The sequence below is a fragment of the Salvelinus fontinalis genome, chromosome 15 (assembly GCF_029448725.1).
Source record: "Salvelinus fontinalis isolate EN_2023a chromosome 15, ASM2944872v1, whole genome shotgun sequence".
Lineage (NCBI taxonomy): Eukaryota > Metazoa > Chordata > Actinopteri > Salmoniformes > Salmonidae > Salvelinus > Salvelinus fontinalis.
This window is the reverse complement of record NC_074679.1, coordinates 885,747-912,052: the sequence shown is the minus strand read 5'-3', so window position 1 is coordinate 912,052 and position 26,306 is coordinate 885,747. Positions and strand designations below refer to the sequence as shown.

Sequence of the window (26,306 nt, the reverse complement as noted above, 5' to 3'; positions counted from 1 at the left end):
AAGCCCACCCCTACCCCCCCCCCCCCATCCACAAGAGGAGCATTCCTCAGCATGAGCCCACCCCTACCCCCCCATCCACAAGAGGAGCATTCCTCAGCATGAGCCCACCCCTACCCCCCCATCCACAAGAGGAGCATTCCTCAGCATGAGCCCACCCCCCCCCCCCATCCACAAGAGGAGCATTCCTCAGCATGAGCCCAACCCTACCCCCCATCCACAAGAGGAGCATTCCTCAGCATGAGCCCACCCCCCCCCCCATCCACAAGAGGAGCATTCCTCAGCATGAGCCCACCCCTACCCCCCCATCCACAAGAGGAGCATTCCTCAGCATGAGCCCACCCCTACCCCCCCCCATCCACAAGAGGAGCATTCCTCAGCATGAGCCCACACCTACCCCCCATCCACAAGAGGAGCATTCCTCAGCATGAGCCCACCCCTACCCCCCCCCCCCCCATCCACAAGAGGAGCATTCCTCAGCATGAGCCCACCCCTACCCCCCCATCCACAAGAGGAGAATTCCTCAGCATGAGCCCACCCCCCCCCCCATCCACAAGAGGAGCATTCCTCAGCATGAGCCCACACCTACCCCCCCATCCACAAGAGGAGCATTCCTCAGCATGAGCCCACACCTACCCCCCATCCACAAGAGGAGCATTCCTCAGCATGAGCCCACCCCTACCCCCCCCATCCACAAGAGGAGCATTCCTCAGCATGAGCCCACCCCTACCCCCCCCATCCACAAGAGGAGCATTCCTCAGCATGAGCCCACACCTACCCCCCCATCCACAAGAGGAGCATTCCTCAGCATGAGCCCACACCTACCCCCCATCCACAAGAGGAGCATTCCTCAGCATGAGCCCACACCTACCCCCCCATCCACAAGAGGAGCATTCCTCAGCATGAGCCCACCCCTACCCCCCATCCACAAGAGGAGCATTCCTCAGCATGAGCCCACCCCTACCCCCCCCCCATCCACAAGAGGAGCATTCCTCAGCATGAGCCCACACCTACCCCCCATCCACAAGAGGAGCATTCCTCAGCATGAGCCCACCCCTACCCCCCCCCCCATCCACAAGAGGAGCATTCCTCAGCATGAGCCCACACCTACCCCCCCCCCATCCACAAGAGGAGCATTCCTCAGCATAAGCCCACCCCTACCCCCCATCCACAAGAGGAGCATTCCTCAGCATGGGCCCACCCCTACCCCTCCCATCCACAAGAGGAGCATTCCTCAGCATGAGCCCACCCCTACCCCCCATCCACAAGAGGAGCATTCCTCAGCATGGGCCCACCCCTACCCCCCCCATCCACAAGAGGAGCATTCCTCAGCATGAGCCCACACCTACCCCCCATCCACAAGAGGAGCATTCCTCAGCATGAGCCCACACCTACCCCCCATCCACAAGAGGAGCATTCCTCAGCATGGGCCCACCCCTACCCCCCCCCCCCCATCCACAAGAGGAGCATTCCTCAGCATAAGCCCACCCCTACCCCCCCCCCCCCATCCACAAGAGGAGCATTCCTCAGCATGAGCCCACCCCTACCCCCCCATCCACAAGAGGAGCATTCCTCAGCATGAGCCCACCCCTACCCCCCCATCCACAAGAGGAGCATTCCTCAGCATGAGCCCACCCCCCCCCCCCCATCCACAAGAGGAGCATTCCTCAGCATGAGCCCACCCCTACCCCCCCATCCACAAGAGGAGCATTCCTCAGCATGAGCCCACCCCTACCCCCCATCCACAAGAGGAGCATTCCTCAGCATGAGCCCACCCCCCCCCCCCATCCACAAGAGGAGCATTCCTCAGCATGAGCCCACCCCTACGCCCCCCATCCACAAGAGGAGCATTCCTCAGCATGAGCCCACCCCTACCCCCCCATCCACAAGAGGAGCATTCCTCAGCATGAGCCCACACCTACCCCCCATCCACAAGAGGAGCATTCCTCAGCATGAGCCCCCCCCTACCCCCCCCCCCCCCCATCCACAAGAGGAGCATTCCTCAGCATGAGCCCACCCCTACCCCCCCATCCACAAGAGGAGAATTCCTCAGCATGAGCCCACCCCCCCCCCCATCAACAAGAGGAGCATTCCTCAGCATGAGCCCACACCTACCCCCCCATCCACAAGAGGAGCATTCCTCAGCATGAGCCCACACCTACCCCCCATCCACAAGAGGAGCATTCCTCAGCATGAGCCCACCCCTACCCCCCCCCATCCCCAAGAGGAGCATTCCTCAGCATGAGCCCACCCCTACCCCCCCCATCCACAAGAGGAGCATTCCTCAGCATGAGCCCACACCTACCCCCCCATCCACAAGAGGAGCATTCCTCAGCATGAGCCCACACCTACCCCCCATCCACAAGAGGAGCATTCCTCAGCATGAGCCCACACCTACCCCCCCATCCACAAGAGGAGCATTCCCCAGCATGAGCCCACCCCTACCCCCCATCCACAAGAGGAGCATTCCTCAGCATGAGCCCACCCCGACCCCCCCCCCCCCATCCACAAGAGGAGCATTCCTCAGCATGAGCCCACACCTACCCCCCATCCACAAGAGGAGCATTCCTCAGCATGAGCCCACCCCTACCCCCCCCCCCATCCACAAGAGGAGCATTCCTCAGCATGAGCCCACACCTACCCCCCCCCATCCACAAGAGGAGCATTCCTCAGCATAAGCCCACCCCTACCCCCCATCCACAAGAGGAGCATTCCTCAGCATGGGCCCACCCCTACCCCTCCCATCCACAAGAGGAGCATTCCTCAGCATGAGCCCACCCCTACCCCCCATCCACAAGAGGAGCATTCCTCAGCATGGGCCCACCCCTACCCCCCCCATCCACAAGAGGAGCATTCCTCAGCATGAGCCCACACCTACCCCCCATCCACAAGAGGAGCATTCCTCAGCATGAGCCCACACCTACCCCCCATCCACAAGAGGAGCATTCCTCAGCATGGGCCCACCCCTACCCCCCCCCCCCCCCATCCACAAGAGGAGCATTCCTCAGCATAAGCCCACCCCTACCCCCCCATCCACAAGAGGAGCATTCCTCAGCATGAGCCCACACCTACCCCCCCATCCACAAGAGGAGCATTCCTCAGCATGAGCCCACCCCTACCCCCCATCCACAAGAGGAGCATTCCTCAGCATGAGCCCACCCCCCCCCCCCATCCACAAGAGGAGCATTCCTCAGCATGGGCCCACCCCTACCCCCCCCATCCACAAGAGGAGCATTCCTCAGCATGGGCCCACCCCTACCCCCCCCCATCCACAAGAGGAGCATTCCTCAGCATGAGCCCACCCCTACCCCCCCCCCCCCCCATCCACAAGAGGAGCATTCCTCAGCATGGGCCCACACCTACCCCCCCATCCACAAGAGGAGCATTCCTCAGCATGAGCCCACCCCTACCCCCCATCCACAAGAGGAGCATTCCTCAGCATGAGCCCACCCCCCCCCCCCCCATCCACAAGAGGAGCATTCCTCAGCATGGGCCCACCCCTACCCCCCCCATCCACAAGAGGAGCATTCCTCAGCATGGGCCCACCCCTACCCCCCCCATCCACAAGAGGAGCATTCCTCAGCATGAGCCCACCCCTACCCCCCCCCCCCCCCCCCATCCACAAGAGGAGCATTCCTCAGCATGGGCCCACCCCTACCCCCCCCCCCCCCCATCCACAAGAGGAGCATTCCTCAGCATCCACATCGATTGTCAGCAAAGATGTTTGCTCGTGTGTGTCTTTCTCTCTCTCTGTGTGTGTGTGTGTGTGTGTGTGTGTGTGTGTGTGTGTGTGTGTGTGTGTGTGTGTGTGTGTGTGTGTGTGTGTGTGTGTGTGTGTGTGTGTGTGTGTGTGTGTGTGTGTGTGTGTGTGTGTGTGTGTGTGCTTAGACATTGAATTCATTAACCTCTCTGGGAAATGTGGACGCTAGCGTCCTGCATGGTCAACATCCAGTGAAAATGCAGAGCGCCAAATTCAAATAAATTACTATAAAAAGAAAATCATGAAATCACACATGCAATACACCAAATTAAAGCTACACTTGTTGTGAATCCAGCCAACTTGTCAGATTTCAAAAAGGCTTTACGACGAAAGCACACAAAACGATTATGTTAGGTCAGTACATAGCCACAGAAAAACACAGCCATTTTTCCAGCCAACGAGAGGAATCACAAAAATCAGAATAGAGATAAAATTATTTACTAACCTTTGATGATATTCATCAGATGATACTCATAGGACTTCATGTTACACAATACATGTATGTTTAGTTCGGTAAAGTTCATATTTATATCCAAAAATCTCAGTTTACATTGACGCGTTATGTTCAGTAATATTTTGCCTCCAAAACATCCGGTGATTTTGCAGAGAGCCACATCAATTTACAGAAATACTCATCATAAATGTTGATGAAAACACAACTGTTATACATGGTACTTTAGATAAACTTCTCCTTAATGCAACCGCTGTGTCAGATTTCAAAAAAGCTTTACCAAAAAAGCACACCATGCAAAAATCTGAGTACAGCGCTCAGAGCCCAAATAAGCCATAAAGATATCCGCCATGTTGTGGAGTCAACAAAGTCAGAAATAGCATTATAAATCTTCACTTACCTTTGATGATCTTCATCAGAATGCACTCCCAGGAATCCCAGTTCCACAATAAATGTTTGACTTGTTCGATAAAGTCCATCATTTATGTCCAAATATCTCCTTTTGTTTGCGCGTTTAGTACACAATCGAAACTGATGACGCGCTGGTAGGTCCAGGCGAAAGTTCAGACGAAAAGTCATATTACAGTTCGTAGAAACATGTCAAACTAAGTATAGAATCAATCTTTAGGATGTTTTTATCATAAATCTTCAATAATGTTCCAACCGGAGAATTCCTTTGTCTTCAGAAATGCAATGGAACGCAAGCTACCTCTCATGTGAATGCGCATGACCAGTTCGTGGCACTCTGCCAGACCTCTGACTCAATCCCCTCTCATTCCCCCTCCTTTATAGTAGAAGCATCAAATAATGTTCTAAAGACTGTTGACATCTAGTGGAAGCCTTAAGAAGTGCAATATGACCCCATTTCCACTGTATCTTGGATAGGCAAAGAGTTGAAAAACTACAAACCTCAGATTTCCCACTTCCTGGTTTTTGCCTGCCATATGAGTTCTGTTATACTCACAGACATCATTCAAACAGTTTTAGAAACCTCAGAGTGTTTTCTATCCAAATCTACTAATTATATGCATATTCTAGCTTTTAGGACTAAGTAGCAGGCAGTTTACTCTGGGCACCTTTTTATCCAAGCTACTCAATACTGCCCCCCCAGTCCCAAATACGTTTTAAATGTAACAAAGAAGAACAAAGCTCTCCTAACCTGTGTGAATCATATACAGTTCTGTTGTGATGTAGAGGGATCAGTGGGCTACTGTAGGTATTAGGAGGGCTTGGCTATCTCTCTGTCTGGGGTCAGTGGGCTACTGTAGGTATTAGGAGAATGTCACGACTTCCGCCGAAGTCGGTCCCTCTCCTTGTTCGGGCGGCATTCGGCGGTCGACGTCACCAACTTTCTAGCCATCGCCGATCCACTTTTCATTTTCCATTTGTTTTGTCTTTGTTTTCTACACACCTGGTTTCTATTCCCCAATTACATGTTCATTATTTAACCCTCTGTTTCCCCCATGTTTGTGTGCATGTTTGTATATAATGTTCAGGTCGTTACTTGTTGGCTGGTATTGTTTACCGGGTTCGTTATTACGCCCGTTATTTACGAGCGACCGGTATTTTGCGCCTGATTCCATGCACCAGTTACCCCGGTTAGCCATGACAGAAACAGAGTCAGCATGAGCAGTTACCCCGGTACGAGGGGTTGAGAAGCGCGTCCAGCAGCATGAGGCGATGCTACAACATCTCGGCGCCGCCATGGATCGCGTCCTGCAGACGATGGAGCGCTGGGAGAGAAGAGGAGTTCCTCCAGCGCCTCCACCAGCACCACCAAGGACACCACTGATCGCTTCACCCGGTTCCAGTGAGACAGACAGTTATTTGCTTGACAATCACCAGCTGACTAAATTTGGTGACCGCCCTAGTCACAGTGCTACCAGAAATGTTCTCCCCTTATTTGGTGACCGCCACAGCCACAACTAAACACCTTCTTTGCCCGCTTTGAGGATAATACAGTGCCATCGTCGCAGCCCGCTAACAAGGACTGCGCCCCCCATCTCCTTCTCCGTGGCCAACGTGAGTAAAACATTTAAACGTGTTAACCCTCGGAAGGCTGCCAGCCCAGACGGCATCCCTAGCCGCGTCCTCAGAGCATGCGCAGAACAGCTGGCTGGTGTGTTTACGGACATATTCAATCAATCCTTATCCCAGTCTGTGGTCCCCACATGCTTCAAGATGGCTACCATTGTTCCTGTCCCCAAGAAATCTAAGGTTACTGAACTAAATGACTATCGCCCCGTAGTACTCACCTCTGTCATCATGAAGAGCTTCGAGAGACTAGTCAAGGACCATATCCCCTCCACCCTACCTGACACCCTAGACCCACTCCAATTTGCTTACCGCCCCAATAGGTCCACAGACTACTCAATTGCCATCACACTGCACACTGCCCTATCCCATCTGTACAAGAGGAATACCTATGTACGAATGCTGTTCATTGACTACAGCTCAGCATTTAACACCATAGTACCCTCCAAACTCGTCATTAACTCGTCATGAAGCTCGAGACCCTGGGTCTCAACCCCGCCCTGTGCAACTGGGTCCTGTACTTCCTGACGGGCCGTCCCCAGGTGGTGAAGGTAGGAAACAACATCTCCACTTCGCTGACCCTCAACACTGGGGCCCCACAAGGGTGCGTTCTCAGCCCTCTCCTGTACTCCCTGTTCACCCACAACTGCGTGGCCATGTACACCTTCAACTCAATCATCAAGTTTGCAGACGACAAAACAGTAATGGGCTTGATTACCAACAACAACGAGACGGCCTACAGGGAGGAGGTGAGGGCACTCGGAGTGTGGTGTCAGGAAAATAACCTCTCAGTCAACATCAACAAAACAAAGGAGATGATCGTAGACTTCAGCAAACACCCCCCTATCCACATCGAAGGGACAGCAGTCGAGAAGGTGGAAAGTTTTAAGTTCCTCGGCGTACACATCGCGGACAAACTGAAATGGTCCACCAACACAGACAGCATAGTGAAGAAGGCGCAAAAGTGCCTCTTCAACCTCAGGAGGCTGAGGTTAATGATCATGCTGTTTAATCAACGGATTACATTAGGACCTACCCAAGTGTGGACATAACCAGGATTAGGAAGTAACGGATTACATTAGAAGCTACCCGACCCTGGACATGACCAGGGTTAGGGAGTAACGGATTACATCAGGACCTACCCAACCCTGGACATGACCAGGGTTAGGGAGTAACGGATTACATCAGGACCTACCCAACCCTGGACGTAACCAGGGTTAGGGAGTAACGGATTACATTAGGACCTACCCAACCCTGGACATGACCAGGGTTAGGGAGTAACAGATTACGATAGGACCTACCCAACCCTGGACATAACAATAGTCTTAATTCAGGAATTGTCACGGATCCCTCCGAAACTGTTATTATGCACACCTGGTTCTCATTCCCACTGATTGTGTATAAATGTGCTCTTTGTTCACCATTGGGCTGTCGATTATTGTTCCAATGTCCATTGGTAGTGTGAGTACCTGAGCTGTGTGTTTTGGGTTTTGTGTCGCTTCTATTGTGCAGATGATTACGGGTCTCGTCCCCGCGTGGTATCATTGTGTATGTTACGGGTCTCGTCCCTGCGTGGTATCATTGTGTATGTTACGGGTCTCGTCCCTGCGTGGTATCATTGTGTATGTTATGGGTCTCGTCCCTGCGTGGTATCATTGTGTGTGTTACGGGTCTCGTTCCCGCGTGGTATCATTGTGTATGTTACGGGTCTCGTCCCTGCGTGGTATCATTGTGTATGTTACGGGTCTCGTCCCCGTGTGGTATCATTGTGTATGTTACGGGTCTCGTCCCCGTGTGGTATCATTGTGTATGTTATGGGTCTCGTCCCTGCGTGGTATCATTGTGTGTGTTACGGGTCTCGTTCCCGCGTGGTATCATTGTGTATGTTACGGGTCTCGTCCCTGCGTGGTATCATTGTGTATGTTACGGGTCTCGTCCCCGTGTGGTATCATTGTGTGCGTGTATGTTACGGGTCTCGTCCCCGCGTGGTATCATTGTGTATGTTACGGGTCTCGTCCCTGCGTGGTATCATTGTGTGCGTGTATGTTACGGGACTCGTCCCTGCGTGGTATCATTGTGTATGTTACAGGTCTCGTCCCCGCGTGGTATCATTGTGTGTGTTACGGGTCTCGTCCCCGCGTGGTATCATTGTGTATGTTACGGGTCTCGTCCCCGTGTGGTATCATTGTGTATGTTACGGGTCTCGTCCCCGCGTGGTATCATTGTGTATGTTACGGGTCTCGTCCCCGCGTGGTATCATTGTGTATGTTACGGGTCTCGTCCCCGCGTGGTATCATTGTGTATGTTACGGGTCTCGTCCCCGCGTGGTATCATTGTGTGTGTTACGGGTCTCGTCCCGCGTGGTATCATTGTGTATGTTACGGGTCTCGTCCCTGCGTGGTATCATTGTGTATGTTACGGGTCTCGTCCCGCGTGGTATCATTGTGTATGTTATGGGTCTCGTCCCTGCGTGGTATCATTGTGTATGTTACGAGTCTCGTCCCCGCGTGTTATCATTGTGTATGTTACGGGTCTCGTCCCTGCGTGGTATCATTGTGTATGTTACGAGTCTCGTCCCCGCGTGGTATCATTGTGTATGTTACGAGTCTCGTCCCCGCGTGGTATCATTGTGTATGTTACGGGTCTCGTCCCCGCGTGGTATCATTGTGTATGTTACGGGTCTCGTCCCTGCGTGGTATCATTGTGTATGTTACGGGTCTCGTCCCCGTGTGGTATCATTGTGTATGTTACGGATCTCGTCCCTGCGTGGTATCATTGTGTGTGTTACGGGTCTCGTCCCCGCGTGGTATCATTGTGTGTGTTACGGGTCTCGTCCCCGCGTGGTATCATTGTGTGTGTTACGGGTCTCGTCCCCGTGTGGTATAATTGTGTATGTTACGGGTCTCGTCCCTGCGTGGTATCGTTGTGTATGTTACGGGTCTCGTCCCCGTGTGGTATAATTGTGTATGTTACGGGTCTCGTCCCTGCGTGGTATCATTGTGTATGTTACGGGTCTCGTCCCCGCGTGGTATCATTGTGTATGTTACGGGTCTTGTCCCTGCGTGGTATCATTGTGTATGTTACGGGTCTCGTCCCCGCGTGGTATCATTGTGTATGTTACGGGTCTCGTCCCGTGTGGTATCATTGTGTATGTTACGGTTCTCGTCCCCGTGTGGTATCATTGTGTATGTTACGGGTCTCGTCCCTGCGTGGTATCATTGTGTATGTTACGGGTCTTGTCCCTGCGTGGTATCATTGTGTGTGTTACGGGTCTCGTCCCCGCGTGGTATCATTGTGTATGTTACGGGTCTTGTCCCTGCGTGGTATCATTGTGTATGTTACGGGTCTCGTCCCTGCGTTGTATCATTGTGTATGTTACGGGTCTCGTCCCTGTGTGGTATCATTGTGTGTGTTACGGGTCTCGTCCCCGCGTGGTATCATTGTGTATGTTACGGGTCTCGTCCCTGCGTTGTATCATTGTGTATGTTACGGGTCTCGTCCCTGCGTGGTATCATTGTGTATGTTACGGGTCTCGTCCCCGCGTGGTATCATTGTGTATGTTACGGGTCTCGTCCCCGCGTGGTATCATTGTGTATGTTACGGGTCTTGTCCCTGCGTGGTATCATTGTGTATGTTACGGGTCTCGTCCCTGCGTGGTATCATTGTGTGCGTGTATGTTACGGGTCTCGTCCCTGCGTGGTATCATTGTGTATGTTACGGGTCTCGTCCCCGCGTGGTATCATTGTGTGTGTTACGGGTCTCGTCCCTGCGTGGTATCATTGTGTATGTTACGGGTCTCGTCCCTGCGTGGTATCATTGTGTATGTTACGGGTCTCGTCCCCGCGTGGTATCATTGTGTATGTTACGGGTCTCGTCCCTGCGTGGTATCATTGTGTATGTTACGGGTCTCGTCCCCGCGTGGTATCATTGTGTGTGTTACGGGTCTTGTCCCTGCGTGGTATCATTGTGTGTGTTACGGGTCTTGTCCCTGCGTGGTATCATTGTGTGTGTTACGGGTCTTGTCCCTGCGTGGTATCATTGTGTGTGTTACGGGTCTCGTCCCCGCGTGGTATCATTGTGTGTGTTACGGGTCTCGTCCCTGCGTGGTATCATTGTGTGTGTTACGGGTCTTGTCCCTGCGTGGTATCATTGTGTATGTTACGGGTCTCGTCCCCGCGTGGTATCATTGTGTATGTTACGGGTCTCGTCCTCGCGTGGTATCATTGTGTGTGTTACGGGTCTTGTCCCTGCGTGGTATCATTGTGTGTGTTACGGGTCTTGTCCCTGCGTGGTATCATTGTGTATGTTACGGGTCTCGTCCCCGCGTGGTATCATTGTGTATGTTACGGGTCTCGTCCCCGCGTGGTATCATTGTGTGTGTTACGGGTCTTGTCCCTGCGTGGTATCATTGTGTATGTTACGGGTCTTGTCCCTGCGTGGTATCATTGTGTGTGTTACGGGTCTCGTCCCTGCGTGGTATCATTGTGTGTGTTACGGGTCTCGTCCCTGCGTGGTATCATTGTGTATGTTACGGGTCTCGTCCCTGCGTGGTATCATTGTGTATGTTACGGGTCTTGTCCCTGCGTGGTATCATTGTGTATGTTACGGGTCTCGTCCCCGCGTGGTATCATTGTGTATGTTACGGGTCTCGTCCCTGCGTGGTATCATTGTGTATGTTACGGGTCTTGTCCCTGCGTGGTATCATTGTGTATGTTACGGGTCTTGTCCCCGCGTGGTATCATTGTGTATGTTACGGGTCTCGTCCCTGCGTGGTATCATTGTGTATGTTACGGGTCTTGTCCCTGCGTGGTATCATTGTGTATGTTACGGGTCTTGTCCCCGCGTGGTATCATTGTGTGTGTTACGGGTCTTGTCCCTGCGTGGTATCATTGTGTATGTTACGGGTCTTGTCCCTGCGTGGTATCATTGTGTATGTTACGGGTCTTGTCCCCGCGTGGTATCATTGTGTATGTTACGGGTCTCGTCCCTGCGTGGTATCATTGTGTATGTTACGGGTCTTGTCCCTGCGTGGTATCATTGTGTATGTTACGGGTCTTGTCCCCGCGTGGTATCATTGTGTGTGTTACGGGTCTTGTCCCTGCGTGGTATCATTGTGTATGTTACGGGTCTCGTCCCTGCGTGGTATCATTGTGTATGTTACGGGTCTTGTCCCTGTGTGGTATCATTGTGTATGTTACGGGTCTTGTCCCTGCGTGGTATCATTGTGTATGTTACGGGTCTTGTCCCTGCGTGGTATCATTGTGTATGTTACGGGTCTCGTCCCTGCGTGGTATCATTGTGTATGTTACGGGTCTTGTCCCTGCGTGGTATCATTGTGTATGTTACGGGTCTCGTCCCTGCGTGGTATCATTGTGTATGTTACGGGTCTCGTCCCTGCGTGGTATCATTGTGTATGTTACGGGTCTTGTCCCTGCGTGGTATCATTGTGTGTGTTACGGGTCTCGTCCCTGCGTGGTATCATTGTGTATGTTACGGGTCTTGTCCCCGTGTGGTATCATTGTGTGTGTTACGGGTCTTGTCCCCGCGTGGTATCATTGTGTGTGTTACGGGTCTTGTCCCCGCGTGGTATCATTGTGTATGTTACGGGTCTCGTCCCTGCGTGGTATCATTGTGTATGTTACGGGTCTCGTCCCCGCGTGGTATCATTGTGTATGTTACGGGTCTCGTCCCCGCGTGGTATCATTGTGTATGTTACGGGTCTCGTCCCGCGTGGTATCATTGTGTATGTTACGGGTCTCGTCCCGCGTGGTATCATTGTGTATGTTACGGGTCTCGTCCCCGCGTGGTATCATTGTGTGTGTGTATGTTACGGGTCTCGTCCCCGTGTGGTATCATTGTGTGTGTTACGCGTCTCGTCCCCGCGTGGTATCATTGTGTATGTGTATGTTACGGGTCTCGTCCCCGCTTGGTATCATTGTGTGCGTGTATGTTACGGGTCTCGTCCCCGCGTGGTATCATTGTGTGCGTGTATGTTACGGGTCTCGTCCCTGCGTGGTATCATTGTGTGTGTTACGGGTCTCGTCCCCGCGTGGTATCAATGTGTATGTTACGGGTCTCGTCCCCGCGTGGTATCATTGTGTGTGTGTATGTTACGGGTCTCGTCCCCGCATGGTATCATTGTGTGCGGGTATGTTACGGGTCTCGCCCCCGCGTGGTATCATTGTGTGTGTTACGGGTCTCGTCCCCGCGTGGTATCATTGTGTGTGTTACGGGTCTCGTCCCTGCGTGGTATCATTGTGTGTGTTACGGGTCTCGTCCCTGCGTGGTATCATTGTGTGTGTTACGGGTCTCGTCCCTGCGTGGTATCATTGTGTGTGTTACGGGTCTCGTCCCTGCGTGGTATCATTGTGTGTGTTACGGGTCTCGTCCCTGCGTGGTATCATTGTGTATGTTACGGGTCTCGTCCCCGCGTGGTATCATTGTGTGTGTTACGGGTCTCGTCCCTGCGTGGTATCATTGTGTGTGTTACGGGTCTCGTCCCTGCGTGGTATCATTGTTTGTGTTACGGGTCTCGTCCCTGCGTGGTATCATTGTGTGTGTTACGGGTCTCGTCCCTGCGTGGTATCATTGTGTGTGTTACGGGTCTCGTCCCTGCGTGGTATCATTGTGTGTGTTACGGGTCTCGTCCCGCGTGGTATCATTGTGTGTGTTACGGGTCTCGTCCCTGCGTGGTATCATTGTGTGTGTTACGGGTCTCGTCCCTGCGTGGTATCATTGTGTGTTTTACTTGTCTCGTCCCTGCGTGGTATCATTGTGTGTGTTACGGGTCTCGTCCCTGCGTGGTATCATTGTGTGTGTTACGGGTCTCGTCCCGCGTGGTATCATTGTGTATGTTACGGGTCTCGTCCCGCGTGGTATCATTGTGTATGTTATTGGTCTCGTCCCCGCGTAGGATCATTTTGTGTGTGTATGTTACGGGTCTCGTCCCCGTGTGGTATCATTGTGTGAGTGTATGTTACGGGTCTCGTCCCCGCGTGGTATCATTGTGTATGTGTATGTTACGGGTCTCGTCCCCGCGTGGTATCATTGTGTGCGTGTATGTTACGGGTCTCGTCCCGCGTGGTATCATTGTGTATGTTACGGGTCTCGTCCCCGCGTGGTATCATTGTGTGTGTTACGGGTCTCGCCCCCGCGTGGTATCATTGTGTGTGTTACGGGTCTCGTCCCGCGTGGTATCATTGTGTGTGTTACGGGTCTCGTCCCGCGTGGTATCATTGTGTATGTTACGGGTCTCGTCCCGCGTGGTATCATTGTGTGCGTGTATGTTACGGGTCTCGTCCCCGCGTGGTATCATTGTGTATGTTACGCGTCTCGTCCCCGCGTGGTATCATTGTGTACGTTACGCGTCTCGTCCCCGCGTGGTATCATTGTGTGCGTGTATGTTACGGGTCTCGTCCCCACGTGGTATCATTGTGTATGTTACGGGTCTCGTCCCCGCGTATTTATTCCTCGCTCTTTTGTTTGGGTTTAAACCCTGTGTTTTGTGTACGTGTTGGTTTTTGTCCTCGTGCCTTCATACGGCACGCTGTAATTTGGGAAATAAAACCCCCAATTATGCATTCCTGCGCCTGTCTCCTGATCCCTTATACCAGCGTGACAGGAATAAGGGGCTGGAGTGATTTTCCCACTAAGTTCTCTTACCTCTTTGCTACTTTTATTTAAAATATAGATATAAAAGTCTTCATTTAGAAATTGGACATAAGGTTCATTTAGAAATTGTTTGATGGTGCTTTTGATTTTTATTTGTAACCCTCGTGTGTTTCTCCAGTGTAAAGACTTCTTCAGGCCCGGGCGGGGGATTTATGAAGACCTGTGTCGCAGAATGCCACTTTACTCTTCAGACTTTACAGATGGTGGGTTAAATTCCTATTATAATCAGCTCTTTCTGTCAACACCTCAGTGGTGCTCTGTTTCCCACTATCAGTATTATTCTCACATTTTGTCAACTCCATTCTAGATAGAACATCAGTATGTTACTGTGTTTTAGTAATCAGGGTAATTGAAGCAAGTACGTTTATTGAGTGTTTGAGTTGACACTTAGCCTCCTCCTCCTCTCTCCTCCTCATCCTCTTCCTCTCATCCTATCCTCCCTCAATTTTTCTCCTCCTCCTCCTCCTTCTCTTCTTCTCCTTCTCACCTCCTCCCTCTATCCTCCTCCCTCTATCCTCCTCCCTCTATCCTCCTCCCTCTATCCTCCTCCCTCTATCCTCCTCCCTCTATCCTCCTCCCTCTATCCTTCTCCCTCTATCCTTCTCCCTCTATCCTCCTCCCTCTATCCTCCTCCCTCTATCCTCCTCCCTCTATCCTCCTCCCTCTATCATCCTCCCTCTATCATCCTCCCTATATCCTCCTCCCTCTACCATCCTCCTTCTCCTCCTCTACTCTCCTATCCTCCTCCTCTCCTCTCTGCCTCCTCCCTCTATCCTCCTCCCTCTATCCTCCCCCCCTCCCTCTCTCCTCCTCCTCCCTTCCTCCTTCTCCTCCTCTACTCTCCTATCCTCCTCCTCTCCTCTCTCCTCCTCCTCCCTTCCTCCTTCTCCTCCTCTACTCTCCTATCCTCCTCCTCTCTCTCTCCCCAGGTGTAGTAGGCAGTAATAAGACTGTACTGAAGTACATGACAACAGCTGTCTTCCTGTACATTGCTATCCTCCTCCCTGCCATCGCTTTCGGCTCACTCAACGATGAGAGAACACGGGGCGAGATTGGTATACACACACACAGACACGCACACGCACGCACGCACACACACACACGCGCGCGCACGCACGCACACACACACACACCTGACTGTGTGTGTGTCTTTTCAGATGTCCAGAAGACCATTATCGGCCAAAGTATAGGAGGGCTCATCTATTCTCTTTTCGCTGGGTCACCGTTGGTCATCCCTCTGACCACAGCTCCTCTGGCCATCTTCATCAGTGGTAGGTCTCTCTCCTCTTCTTCATCCGTGGTAGACCTCTCTCCTCTTCTTCATCAGTGGTAGACCTCTCTCCTCTTCTTCATCAGTGGTAGGTCGCTCTCTCTTCTTCATCAGGCGTAGGTTGCTCTCTCTTCTTCATCAGTGGTAGATCTCTTGCCTCTTCTTCATCAGTGGTAGATCTCTCGCCTCTTCTTCATCAGTGGTAGATCTCTCGCCTCTTCTTCATCAGTGGTAGATCTCTCGCCTCTTCTTCATCAGTGGTAGATCTCTCGCCTCTTCTTCATTAGTGGTAGGTTTCTCGCCTCTTCTTCATCAGTGGTAGATCTCTCTCTTCTTATTCATCAGTGGTAGGTTTCTCTCTTCTTCATCAGTGGTAGATCTCTTGCCTCTTCTTCATCAGTGGTAGATCTCTCGCCTCTTCTTCATCAGTGGTAGATCTCTCGCCTCTTCTTCATTAGTGGTAGGTCTCTCTTTCTCCTCATCATCAGTGGTAGGTCTCTCTCTCTCCTCATCCTCAGTGGTAGGTCTCTCTTTCTCCTCTTCATAAGTGGTAGGTCTCTGCTCTTCATCAGTGGTAAGTCTCTCTCTCTCCTCGTCTTCATCAGTGGTAGGTCTCTCTCTCTCCTCATCATCAGTGGTAGGTCTCTCTCTCTCCTCGTCTTCATCAGTGGTAGGTCTCTCTCTCTCCTCTTCATAAGTGGTAGGTCTCTCTCTCTCCTCATCATCAGTGGTAGGTCTCTCTCGCTCCTCGTCTTCATCAGTGGTAGGTCTCTCTCTCTCCTCGTCTTCATCAGTGGTAGGTCTCTCTCTCTCCTCATCATCAGTGGTAGGTCTCTCTCTCCTCTAATTCATCAGTAGTAGGTCTCTCTCCTCTTCTTCAGGTGTTTCTCTGAGCCTTGTATCCTCTATATTTGTCTCCGTCTGCCCCTCCACCTCGCCGTCTGCCCCTCCACCTCGCCGTCTGCCCCTCCACCTCTACGTCTGCCCCTCCACCTCTACGTCTGCCCCTCCACCTCTCCGTCTGCCCCTCCACCTCTCCGTCTGCCCCTCCACCTCTCCGTCTGCCCCTCCACCTCTACGTCTGCCCCTCCACCTCGCCGTCTGCCCCTCCACCTCGCCGTCTGCCCCTCCACCTCGCCGTCTGCCCCTCCACCTCGCCGTCTGCCCCTCCACCTCGCCGTCTGCCCCTCCACCTCGCCGTCTGCCCCTCCACCTCGCCGTCTGCCCCTCCACCTCGCCGTCTGCCCCTCCACCTCGCCGTCTGCCCCTCCACCTCGCCGTCTGCCCCTCCACCTCGCCGTCTGCCCCTCCACCTCTACGTCTGCCCCTCCACCTCGCCGTCTGCCCCTCCACCTCTACGTCTGCCCCTCCACCTCTACGTCTGCCCCTCGCCGTCTGCCCCTCCACCTCGCCGTCTGCCCCTCCACCTCGCCGTCTGCCCCTCCACCTCGCCGTCTGCCCCTCCACCTCGCCGTCTGCCCCTCCACCTCGCCGTCTGCCCCTCCACCTCGCCGTCTGCCCCTCCACCTCGCCGTCTGCCCCTCCACCTCGCCGTCTGCCCCTCCACCTCTACGTCTGCCCCTCCACCTCGCCGTCTGCCCCTCCACCTCGCCGTCTGCCCCTCCACCTCGCCGTCTGCCCCTCCACCTCGCCGTCTGCCCCTCCACCTCGCCGTCTGCCCCTCCACCTCGCCGTCTGCCCCTCCACCTCGCCGTCTGAGGAACAGAGCACCATTAACATCTGCTGCCTCTGATGGAGTTTTAATATAGTGTATGTTTGTTTAGAGGCTGTCTGATGTTTGAAATTTTCAATACCGACTTTCAATACCGACAAAGTTTCAATACCGACTGACTGAGCTGTGTGTGTGTGTGTGTGTGTGTGTGTGTGTGTGTGTGTGTGTGTGTGTGTGTGTGTGTGTGTGTGTGTGTGTGTGTGTGTGTGTGTGTGTGTGTGTGTGTGTGTGTGTGTGTGTGTGTGTGTGTGTGTGTGTGTGTGTGTGTGTGTGTGTTACGCACGCCTCTGAGAAGAGGGAACGCAACTCCCTGCTATAACTCAACTCTCTGAAGTGCAAGAGGTATGGACTGTAGGTGCGAGCAAGGATGACACAAAAGCAGATTTTACCGTTTACTAGAATTTATTTTCTTACACGGTAATATGGGGAAAAGGGGCTGGACGGAACCAAAGCAAAGAAAGTAAATATCAAAGTTCCCCCTCTCCTATCTAACCTGCCTACCCACTTAACTTACCTAACTTAGCACCGTCTGGTGCCCTAACCAAAATACAGGGTGTGGTCCGCCCAGGTCTTACCTAGTGTGCCTAGACAGTAAATATACTACGGGTATATGTATGCCCTCGGGCCTCTTGCCTAAGCACTCCCAAAGTGCCTTCTCCTTCCCCCCTGGGAACAAATGAAACAGAGTAATTATTAACGATTTCACAAACACAGGACATAGCAAAACTGCTACCAACAACAACAGTACATACCACACTTTCTGATACACAACCAACACTATATCACAATCTAATTTTTCTCTCTCAATCTCCAAATCTCTACTCCAAATCTCTACTCCAAATCTCTCCTCTCTCAATCTTCTACTCTCTTGGGCAGAACACTGGCTTTTATCTTCAGGTGGCAATGGTGATTAGAGTCAGCTGCTTCTTGACGAGGGGGCGGGGTCAGCTCCAATCACCAATTAGCCTGGGGTTGACCAATCAGCTGGTTGGGGAGTACTTCAGGAAGCCATCTCCTGAAACACACACTCAAATACAAAACAGAACACAGAAACTGGGGAACGTAACACGCCCACCACAAAAATTGCAAACATACAGTTTGTAATAACAAAAACCAACGCTTCCCCAGTTAGTAAACCCGTGATAGAGCGTCAGCAACCACATTCGCTGAGCCCTTCATATAGGCTATCTGTACATTATATCCTTGTACAATCAGAGCCCACCGCATAAGGCGGCGGTTCTGATTGTACATTTGCTTTAAGAACACTAAAGGATTATGGTCCGTGAAGACCATTACAGGCAAGGCACTGGATCCCACATATACTTCAAAGAACTGTAAGGCTAGCAATAAAGCTAGCGTCTCTTGTTCAATTGTGGAGTACCTTGACTGACACGAGTTGAACTTACGGGAAAAGAAACTGACGGGCCGATCCACTCCGTCTTCATCTTCCTGTAAGAGAACCGCACCCACCCCCACTATACTAGCGTCAACCTCCAACTTAAAAGGTTTGTCAAAGTTGGGGGCGGCAAGCACTGGGGCACTACAAAGTAGCGCTTTAGCGGACTCAAAAGCATGGTTACAGTCCTTGGACCACCTAAATGGTACCTTGGGACTAAGCAGAGATGAAAGGGGAGCTACTACCGTCGAGAAATTCTTACAGAATGTACGATAGTACCCTACCATCCCTAGAAATCTGCGCAACTGGCGTCGAGTCGTGGGAGCAGGAAAAGCAACAATTGCTTCCACTTTGCCAGTTACTGGGCGCACTTGACCTCGTCCCACTTGTTTCCCTAAGTAAGTCACCGTAGCCTTCCCAAACTCACACTTGGCCAAATTGAGGGTTAAAGAAGCATTCTCCAACCGCTGAAACACACTTTTCAAAGTGGAGAGATGATCAGACCAAGTAGACGAATGTATCACCACATCATCAAGGTATGCAGTACAATTTGGCACATCTGCAAACACAATGTTAACTAGACGCTGAAAAGTAGCAGGTGCATTACACATGCCAAAGGGCATCACAGTGTATTGTACAAAGTTATCAGGCGTAACAAAAGCCGATATGTCAGAAGCTCTAGAGGTCAGAGGCACCTGCCAATAACCTTTTAACAAATCTAACTTACTAACGTAAGCAGCAGAGCCAATTCTATCAATGCAGTCATCTAATCGAGGTAGAGGAAAAGAATCAGACTTTGTAACTGCATTTACTCGACGATATTCCGTGCATAAGCGGGACGTACCGTCAGGCTTAGGAACAAGAATACATGGGGAACTCCAGGAGCTGTTACTGGGTTTTGCCATGTCATTCTGTAATAAATAAGCTACCTCACTTTTCATTACCTCCCTTTTCTTTGCATTAACCCGGTACGGATGCTGACGTATAGGAGCAGCGTTGCCCACATCCACGTCATGTTCCAAGATGGACGTGCGACTTGGAACGTCCTGAAACACACTGAGAAAACTGTTTATCAATAGGATAAGGTCCTTAGTTTGATCGCTATCCAAATGTTCCATTTGAGAGGGTAACTTCTTCAGCATCTCTGAATTACATAGGCGTTCACACTGCTGTAACGTATGGCGTAACTCCAACCCATCCTCCTTAATCTCCTCTAGGTCCCAGCCAGGCTTCAGCACCACCGCAGCCACACTGGAGACGGCGGGCTGGACCGGCTTACTTGAGGAGCTGTCTGGAGAATCACGTACATAATATTCTTTTAGCATGTTAACATGACACACACGGGAAGAACGCCTTCGATCTGGGGTCTTTATCACATAATTGGTGTCACTGAGTTTCTTTTCCACCAGATATGGTCCAGAAAAACGTGCTGACAGAGATGAGCCAGGAATTGGCAACAAAACTAAAACTTGATCCCCTGGTGCAAAAGAACGGCCAACAGCCTTTTTGTCATAATGCACCTTCATGCGTTTTTGCGAAGAGGAAAGAGACTTTTGGGCCAACGCACATGCGGTGTGCAGTCTCTCCCGCATCTTACTGACATAATCCAACACATTTTTAGGGGCGCTACTGGGTGTAGGAGATAAGATATGCTCCTTCAACACTTTCAGCGGACCCCGTGGGGTGTGTCCAAACACAAGGTCAGCAGGGCTAAACCCTAAGGACTCTTGTATCGTTTCCCTAATAGCAAATAGGACAAAGGGCACCCCCTCATCCCAATCGGTACTGGTATCCATACAATACTTGCGTAGCATTGCCTTCAGCGTCTGATGCCAGCGTTCGAGAGCCCCTTGACTCTCTGGATGATACGGACTTGAGACCTGATGGGAAATACACAGCGTCTTTAACACATTTGAAAACATTTTGGACATAAAGTTGGATCCCTGATCTGTTTGGATTACTTTAGGGAGTCCAAACGTAGAGAAGAACTTCACCAGTGCCTTCACCACAGTCTTAGCCGTAATAGTACGGAGAGGAATAGCCTCTGGGTATCGAGTAGCACTGCACATTATTGTTAGTAGGAACTGGTTACCTGACCTGGTTTTCGGCAACGGACCTACACAATCAACTATCACTCTTTCAAACGGTTCCCCCACCACAGGAATCGGGTAGAGCGGTGCTCTAGGAACTGTTTGATTCGCTTTCCCAGTGAGTTGACATACGTGACATGCTTTACAAAATCGGACCACGTCAGACTTCAAACCTGGCCAAAAGAAATGACGAAGGACCCGGTTATAAGTCTTTGTGATCCCCAAATGTCCAGACCACGCCTGGTCATGGGCGAGTGACAGCACCTGCTGTCGGAACGATGTAGGAACAACCACTTGACACACTTCCCTCCAGTCATTAACGGTGTCATGAGCTGCCCATTTACGCATCAAAACTCCTGCTTCCATAAAGTAGGCAGTCTCTCTAGTTTTAGCTTCTTCAATGGAAATTACCGAAGCAAAACACTTAAGACTGGTGTCTCCTCTTTGACATTCAATCACCTTCTCAGGGGTGACAGACAAAAGAATGTCATGTAATTGGGGTGCGATTTCGCAGTCCCCTTCCTTAGTTTTTACAGGAGTAAAAACTGTCGGACTTGCAGAAGGAATACTCGGTGCATTGTCTTCTACTTCAATATTCTCAAAAATGGAACTAGCCAAATCCACCACATCTCCAAGCTTGCGAGATTGTGCCCTCGTTAAGACACAAGCAGGAAAAACATGTGGAAATGCTTGAACCAATTTCTCATCTGCAATTTTGATTTCTGGATTGTCTACTACCTCTAACACAGGAGTAACATTACCACCAGCAATATCATTCCCTAATAGCAATGTGACTCCTTTTACTGGCAGTGTAGACACTACACCAACACGGAAACGTCCTGATACCAAGTCTGACACTAAGTGGACCCAGTGTAATGGTACAGGTACTGTTTTTGTCTCTATCCCCTGTAATATAACATGTGAGCCACAATACGTTTCAGGAGACCAGGGTAAAGCATCAGTAATGATTACTGACTGTGCCGCTCCGGTGTCTCGTAAGATTTTAATTGGCTTTTGATCAGTTTGTTCTCCAGTTAAGGAAACACAACCAGTAGAGATAAACGGAGCATAAACAGGATCCGGTTTCTCAAATGCTGAATCAATACCTCGGACCAACGGACGAGCCAAAGACTTGACTAAACCCAAACTTTTCCTTTTTGGGGACAGTGACTGGGACTGTTTCTGTTTATTTTTCAAAACTGGGCAGTCCGCAATCACGTGACCCTTTTGGTGACAGTAAAAACATTCACGGATCTCATGAAAAGGCTTGTCAGAGGAAAAGCGACCTGAATGAGGCACTGATGACGTAATCAGTCTACCTTCAAAACGAGGTGCACCAAAGACAGTCTTGTGTGTCAAAGCGTACTCATCTGCCAACACTGCTGCCTGGGCCAATGTCACCACTTTCTGTTCATTTAAATGAACTACAATTCTATCAGGGAGGTTTCTTTTAAAATCCTCCAACAGCATCAACTCCCAAATATCAGCAAAGGTGTTAGCTTTGCTGGCTGAACACCATCTATTAAACAGAGACTCTTTGTCCCTAGCAAACTCAACAAAAGTACGGTGAGAGGGTTTCTTGTGGTTCCTGAAGCGCTGTCTATAAGCTTCAGGCACCAACTCATAAGCCCGCAACACCGTAGTTTTAACTGTTTCATAGTGTAAACTGTCTTCCAGGGAGAGAGCAGCTACTACTTCCTGGGCTTTCCCAGACATTTTACATTGTAACAGGAGAGGCCAAACCTCGAGTGGCCAATGCAGCGCAGCGGCCACACGCTCAAATGCAGAAAAATAGGAATCCACTTCCGACTCTCGGAATGGTGGGACTAAAGCTATATTTTTACTTACATCAAAGTGGGCTTGATGCTGAGCAGCTTGTGGAGTCGTACCGGAGCCAGCTTCTATCTCCAGTTGTCGGATCCTCACCTCCTTGTCGGCTTCTATTTTCCTAATTTCAAGATCAAAATGCATTTGTCTCTCCTTATCTTTTTGCTCCATTTCTAACCGGGCCAGCCTCACCTTTAGCCTAGCGGTCCCGTCTAAACGACCTGAAGCAGAAGATAAAGGATCGAATCGAGATAATGTAAAGGGGGTACGAGCAACCCTTTCCTCCGCCCTGTCCTCCGACTTGGCATCGGAAAGTCTACCCGTCTCCTCTCCTTTCAATGAGAGAATTCTTTCTCTTACTAATCCCTCCCTGACTAGCACCAAAAGCTCAGCCTTTAGGGCTTTCTCAGGGATAACAAATCCATAATGGTCAGCTATAGCTATAAGGTCTACTTTTCGAAACCTCACCAAACAATCAATAGAGGGCGCTTCAATGAACTTGGAGATGCCTGAGGCAGCCATCTTGTACACAACAATCTACTGAAAACACAAACTAAACAAGTCATCCAAACTCACAACCTACCATCACACCTCAATCACTAACCACAGAGAGCTCAGTGCAGCAGGGTCCGGTGGGTTTAATGAAATCCCGGATGAGCCCCCATTATGTTACGCACGCCTCTGAGAAGAGGGAACGCAACTCCCTGCTATAACTCAACTCTCTGAAGTGCAAGAGGTATGGACTGTAGGTGCGAGTAAGGATGACACAAAAGCAGATTTTACCGTTTACTTGGATTTATTTTCTTACACGGTAATATGGGGAAAAGGGGCTGGACGGAACCAAAGCAAAGAAAGTAAATATCAAAGTTCCCCCTCTCCTATCTAACCTGCCTACCCACTTAACTTACCTAACTTAGCACCGTCTGGTGCCCTAACCAAAATACAGGGTGTGGTCCGCCCAGGTCTTACCTAGTGTGCCTAGACAGTAAATATACTACGGGTATATGTATGCCCTCGGGCCTCTTGCCTAAGCACTCCCAAAGTGCCTTCTCCTTCCCCCCTGGGAACAAATGAAACAGAGTAATTATTAACGATTTCACAAACACAGGACATAGCAAAACTGCTACCAACAACAACAGTACATACCACACTTTCTGATACACAACCAACACTATATCACAATCTAATTTTTCTCTCTCAATCTCCAAATCTCTACTCCAAATCTCTACTCCTCTCTCTCCTCTCAATCTCAATCTTCTACTCTCTTGGGCAGAACACTGGCTTTTATCTTCAGGTGGCAATGGTGATTAGAGTCAGCTGCTTCTTGACGAGGGGGCGGGGTCAGCTCCAATCACCAATTAGCCTGGGGTTGACCAATCAGCTGGTTGGGGAGTACTTCAGGAAGCCATCTCCTGAAACACACACTCAAATACAAAACAGAACACAGAAACTGGGGAACGTAACAGTGTGTAAGACTATTATCCTGAGATTGTCTGGAGGTTAAACAGTTGTTTGTCTGAGGAAACCCATGGTGGTTAAACAGGAAACCCATGGTGGTTAAACAGGAAACCCATGGTGGTTAAACAGGAAACCCATGGTGGTTAAACAGGAAACCCATGGTGGTTAAACAGGAAACCCATGATTTGGTGCTGGTTGTTTTGCTGTTTAAAGGAAGTCACCAGGTTTTGTTGCTGTATAATGTTGGTAACACTAGAGTGATATTTGTCTGGCACCGTCAGACATGTCTGTAGCTGAGCCTGGGGTTTGGTCTCACGGCTAGTTGAATCCTACGGTAGTCCTACCACTGTCTTCACATCCCTTCACTTTCCTGGCTGGCTACCCACGGGGGCTGGCTACCCACGGGGGCTGGCTACCCACGGGGGCTGGCTACCCACGGGGGCTGGCTATCCACGGGGGCTGGCTACCCATGGGGGCTGGCTACCCACGGGGGCTGGCTACCCACGGGGGCTGGCTATCCACGGGGGCTGGCTACCCACGGGGGCTGGCTACCCACGGGGGCTGGCTACCCACGGGGGTTGGCCACCCACGGGGGCTGGCCACCCACGGGGGCTGGCTACCCACGGGGGCTGGCTACCCACGGGGGCTGGCTACCCACGGGGGCTGGCCACCCACGGGGGCAGCAGTAGTCTCAAGGTCATGGTCTTGGATATCCTCGACCGTGGAGCAACGTAAGCGAGAGCACTGATGCGTTGCCAGAAACTGTCTATCAAGGTTAGGGAAGATGGCCAGCACCTGCTTGAACCATCAACTTTCACCCTTAAACTTCTCATTGGGTGTTGCACTACAGCTGCCCTTTACTCTCTTCAACTAATGTGTGTATATCACAGGGTTTGGGTACAACAGAAGACATATTTCTGTCTTGTGTTGACTAATAAAGTCTTCTCTCTCCCTGATCATTAAGAAATATAATTCTCTGTCTGTCTACAGTGATCCGTGGTCTCTGTGATGACTATGACTTGGACTTTACAGCGTTCTACGCCTGCATCGGTCTCTGGAACTCCCTCTTCCTCATCCTGGGAGGCATCTTCAACGTCTCCCTGCTCATGAAGCTGTTCAAAAGGTACTCTATGTACTGAATATCATACTGTATTCCTGTTCATATATGACCTTCAGTAAGTAATCAACGAGGGGCTATGAGTTCCATGGAAAATAAAGAATGACATGGTGTGTTCCACGACGTGCTAGCAGAGTGTAACTACCCTTCCACTGAGTTGCATTATTTTCCAGAGAACGCATAGAGCCCCGAGTTGATTATCCCCTTCATACCATGTCTACAATTTACCACGTAGGAAGCTAGACGTGTTAAACATCCACTGAGAGTTTAGTGGAAAGCTACAGTCGTTTCTGTGGTAACCAAACAGAATTGCTGGTTTAGGTAATTAAACCACCAGCTCGGTATTATTAAAATCTAAAACCTCAACGCCAATAATGTTTTCAGCTCAACTTCTGCTTTCAAAAAGCAGCTCAAACATAGAACATGTTAGAACTATGGCCATTGAATTCTACCGTGCTGATATAGTGTCACGGCCGTCGAATGAAGAGGACCAAAGCGCAGCGTGGTGAGTGTACATTAGCCTTTTATTACAGAAAAGGACACCAACAAAACAACCGTGAAGCTCACGATGGCTATATGCCACAAACACAAGTCAACTTCCCACACACAGAAAGGAGGGAAAAGGGCTACCTAAGTATGGTTCCCAATCAGAGACAACGATAGACAGCTGTCCCTGATTGAGAACCACACCCGGCCAAAAACAAAGAAATACAAAAACATAGAAAATACAACATAGAATGCTCACCCAAATCACACCCTGACCAAACCCAAAATAGAGACATAAAATGCTCTAAGGTCGGGGCGTGACATATACTGTGTGTTATAGAAGGAACTATGGCCATTGAATTCTACCGTGCTGATATACTGTGTGTTATAGAATGAACTATGGCCATTGAATTCTACCGTGCTGATATACTGTGTGTTATAAGGAAATATAAACTGAGTGGTTTAAGCCCTGAATGCTGATTGGCTGACAGCCGTGGTATATGAGACCGTATACCACGGGTATTACAAAACATATATTTTTACTGCTCTAATGACGTCGGTAACCAGTTTATAACAGCAATAAGGCACCTTGGGGGGTTGTGGTATATGGCCAATATACCACGTCTAAAGGCTGTATCCACTCTGCGTCGTGCGAAGAACAGACTTAGCCGTGGTAGATTGGTCATATACCACACCCCTCTGGCCTTATTCCTTAAACAATGCACGCTCTAGAATGGCCTTCAAGCCAATCAGAAACACGTATTCAACAATGCCATTGTCACGATCGTTGGAATAAATGGACCAAGGCGCAGCGTCTGTAAGGTTCCACATGTTTTAATAAATGAAACTCACCAAAACAAATACGGAAACAAACGAAACGTGAAGTAAATGGAGTGCTCACAGGCAGCTACACAAAAACAAGATCCCACAAACAACAGGTGGGAAAATGGCTGCCTAAATATGATCCCCAATCAGAGACAACGATAGACAGCTGCCTCTGATTGGAAACCATACCAG

General features: G+C 50.7%; 1 protein-coding gene across 3 annotated transcripts in view; it reads left to right on the top strand.

Annotated features, from left to right (window-relative positions):
• Positions 1 to 26,306, top strand: part of slc4a11 (solute carrier family 4 member 11) — a 195,683-nt gene that overhangs the window by 89,905 nt on the left and 79,472 nt on the right. For all 3 annotated transcript variants that reach the window (XM_055862413.1, XM_055862414.1, XM_055862415.1), the window contains exons 7-10: positions 14,032 to 14,116; positions 14,843 to 14,968; positions 15,071 to 15,184; positions 24,677 to 24,809. In XM_055862413.1, the coding sequence (XP_055718388.1) occupies positions 14,032 to 14,116; positions 14,843 to 14,968; positions 15,071 to 15,184; positions 24,677 to 24,809 (458 nt within the window). The remainder of the gene's footprint in view (positions 1 to 14,031; positions 14,117 to 14,842; positions 14,969 to 15,070; positions 15,185 to 24,676; positions 24,810 to 26,306) is intronic.